The following is a 3162-nucleotide window of genomic DNA, read 5'->3' as shown; positions in this document are numbered from 1 at the left end:
AGGAAGGAGAGAGAGGAAGGAGGGAGAGAGGAAGGAGGGAGAGAGGAAGGAAGGAGGGAGGGAGGAAGGAGAGAGAGGAAGGAGGGAGAGAGGAAGGAGGGAGAGAGGAAGGAAGGAAGGAGAGAGAGGAAGGAGGGAGGGAGGGAGGAAGGAAGGAGAGAGAGGAAGGAAGGAGAGAGAGGAAGGAGGGAGAGAGGAAGGAAGGAGGGAGGGAGGAAGGAAGGAGAGAGAGAAGGAGGGAGAGAAGGAGGGAGAGAGGGAGGAGAGAGAGAGAAGGAGGGAGAGAAGGAGGAGGGAGAGAGAGAAGGAGGGAGAGAAGGAGGGAGGGAGGGAGGAAGGGAGGAAGGAGGGAGAGAAGGAGGGAGAGAGGGAGGAAGGAGAGAAGGAGGGAGGGAGGAGACAGGTTGATTAGCGACAGCTGAAATACCCAACAGAATCGATCGGTGATGCTCGAGGCTCTGATATGAACCAATCAGAACCTGAGGCCGGTCTGTTCGGCCAATCAGAAGAGGAGCTGCGTACCTGTGGAACTCTGGGATCTCTGGGTTGTGTTTGAACAGAGAGGAAGTCTTGATGCCGCCTCTTCCTGTTTCCTTCCCTCCCTCCTTCACCTCCTGCTGCTGCTGCTTCTTCTTCGGTGGTGTCCGCCTGTCTGTCTGCTCGGTGGGCGGAGCCTGGAACAGAGTTCATCACTGTTATCAGACAAGGCGTTAAGGATCAGACAGACCGCCGATCGGTGCGACAGGTGCGAGCAGTGTTTACCTGAAGAGGCTCCTCCTCCTCTGCTGCGTTACTGAGCTGCACTCTCCTCACCTTGAAGGAGCCGCTCTTCTTCTTCTTCTTCTCCTCCTCCTCCTCGGAGGAGGAGCTGAACGGCCTCTTCTCTGCTCGCTGCTTCTTCTGCAGGTCAAACAGAAACAACTTAAAGTTTGTGTCGCCGCTAGAAACCAGACGGCTGCTCGCACAACGGGACCCGTTAGGAACACACAGCGTCATGACGCTCACATCAACGAGGGGGAACTCGGCTGCAGCGTCACATTTCAACGCAGCGAGGAGGAAGGAAAGGACGCAGGGAAGGAAGGAGGGAAGGAAGTAAAAGAATCAAATATCTGATCGATTCCCGTCCAACAGATTCAATCAGGAATGAATTTCAGGGTCCATCTAACCGGGGTTCAGAACCCATCCCAAGCCACGCCTCGTGGCTTGGGATGGGTTCTGAACCCCGGTATGAAACGGGCCCCTGGGCCAAATTATGACAAAACAAAAGGATATCTATCTGGTGACGCTCCCTCCTACATGCGGGATCTGCTGCGCTCCGAGGTCTTCAGGCCGAGACCTTTTCACTATCAGTCTATAAAAGTGTTTAAAACATGCTGCTAAAAACAGCTTCTTCCCGTCTGCAGCTCGCCTCATCAACCCACGACCCCCCCCCCCTTCAAATAATGCAAATGTCTCTGCACGTGTAAATACTGTTTCATTTCATATCGTTGCACAGGCCCGCCACACTGCACATATTTATTCTTCTCTATTATTATTTAACACAAACCCGGAGTAACCGCATGTAAATATCTCCCACGCAAATTGTTGTATTATTCTTTTATAACTTGCTTCTGTTTATTCCATATGTATATTTTTACATTTATTGAACTGTATGTTCGTCTGCGTGTAGCTCGTCGTCTCTCGAGCTTTGTTCCTGTAAAATACTGACTGGTAATAAAGCTCTTTATGACTATTTAATTGTTTCTTTTATTAATCTCACATTCCAGGAAATCAAAAAGTAATTCTGCTCTCTTCAGGGGGTTTCTCTTAAAAAAATAACAATAACAACACAGATAAAAGACTGAGTCTGAACACCGTGACGCACCGACGGTCACTGAACCAGATCCAAAGGCCAACATGGACATGTGATCTCAATGTGAACCAGGTGCAGCTGCTGGTCTCATGTGTGTTCAGTCAGGTATGAGGTGATAAAGTACTCTGCAGTACAGATACTCACTGTGGCCCATCTCTGCTGAGCGGTCAGAGGCTTCCTCCTGGGCGATGAAGAGGAGGAGAAGCTGCTGCTGATGTTCAGACACAGCTGGTCCTCTGCTGACGACATCATCACCTGATCCACAGGTGGACACAAACACAGTCAGCTTATTTAACAGTTCATTTGGTTCAAACCAAACTTCGTTCAATAACGAAGCAGTTGTAAATTTAGCAGATTATAGCGGAACTACACTGCATTTTGCAGAAATGTAGTGAAGTGATGTCTCCAGGTGTTAGATGAACAACATGATTCAGTTACAGTATGCAGCAGTTGTAATCAGCACCAACAGTTACTTAGACCAAGTGCACTGACTGTATCAAGCATTACGACGCATTTTAATGTCAACGCATCCAAAAGCTATGATTTGATAAAAAACACAGAGGGCTGGTCTATTTGACTTGTGCCGAACTGAAGAGCGGCCGTTGATGTTGTCAGGGGTTCATCAGGATGTTTTATTACCTGTGTTCACTGTCCGACAGGTGAGCAAACGTTAAAACTGACTCGTTTCTGACCGGAGTCCGGCGTGACGCACAGAAACAGCAGCATGTAGCAGCGTTAGCTCAGACTTCAAGACAGCAACGAAGCGCAGATGACAAAATGTCTCACAAGACGTTTGATGGTGTTAAAGTTCCGCAGATTAACCACATGAGCTCCACGCGCGCGCACGTGTTTCTGTCTCTGCGCGCGTGTTTGTGTGGCGCAGCGGCTAATGCTAGCCACATGCTAACAGCAGCTGCTCCGGTTTGAACTTTGTGAGGAAAAACTTCAAAACACGTTAAATCAGAACAAGTAAAAAAGTGAACAAACTCACCGCGAAGCTCCGGAGATCAAAAACACGCGTGTGGGGACTCTTCCTGGTACGTCACGGAAGCCCCGCCTCCTTCACAGCTGATTATGTGGACATGCGCAGTAGCTTCGCATCTTATTTTGAAAGTTTCTTTTGTTCACAAACAGTGACAGGAAATTATTTGTTGTGCAAAAACTCAAATATGAACATTTGACTTTATAACTTTAATAAATGTTCATGAATTATTGTTGATCACAAACAAACAAACAAAAAAATAAATAAAAAAATAAACTACAAAAGCTTGTTGATTCAGTCATCAGGTTGTAATTCACCGGGGATATAA

General features: G+C 47.8%; 1 protein-coding gene across 2 annotated transcripts in view; it reads right to left on the bottom strand.

Annotated features, from left to right (window-relative positions):
- Nucleotides 1-2937, bottom strand: part of ddx31 (DEAD (Asp-Glu-Ala-Asp) box polypeptide 31) — a 13338-nt gene extending 10401 nt beyond the window's left edge. The window contains exons 1-4 of one of the 2 annotated variants that reach the window (XM_046034785.1): nucleotides 2844-2937; nucleotides 1997-2107; nucleotides 763-900; nucleotides 523-674 (exon numbers count right to left, since the gene is read on the bottom strand). In XM_046034785.1, coding sequence (XP_045890741.1) covers nucleotides 523-674; nucleotides 763-900; nucleotides 1997-2104 — 398 coding nt within the window. In that variant the 5' untranslated portion in view covers nucleotides 2105-2107; nucleotides 2844-2937. Of the gene's footprint in view, nucleotides 1-522; nucleotides 675-762; nucleotides 901-1996; nucleotides 2108-2491; nucleotides 2763-2843 lie in introns of those variants that run through there. The other variant, XM_046034786.1, reaches the window with a different exon arrangement.
- Nucleotides 2938-3162: the final 225 nt, after the last annotated feature.

This window comes from Micropterus dolomieu, linkage group LG21, assembly GCF_021292245.1.
Source record: "Micropterus dolomieu isolate WLL.071019.BEF.003 ecotype Adirondacks linkage group LG21, ASM2129224v1, whole genome shotgun sequence".
NCBI lineage: Eukaryota > Metazoa > Chordata > Actinopteri > Centrarchiformes > Centrarchidae > Micropterus > Micropterus dolomieu.
The sequence above is the reverse complement of the archived record's forward strand: the minus strand, read 5'-3'. Positions and strand labels throughout refer to the sequence as shown.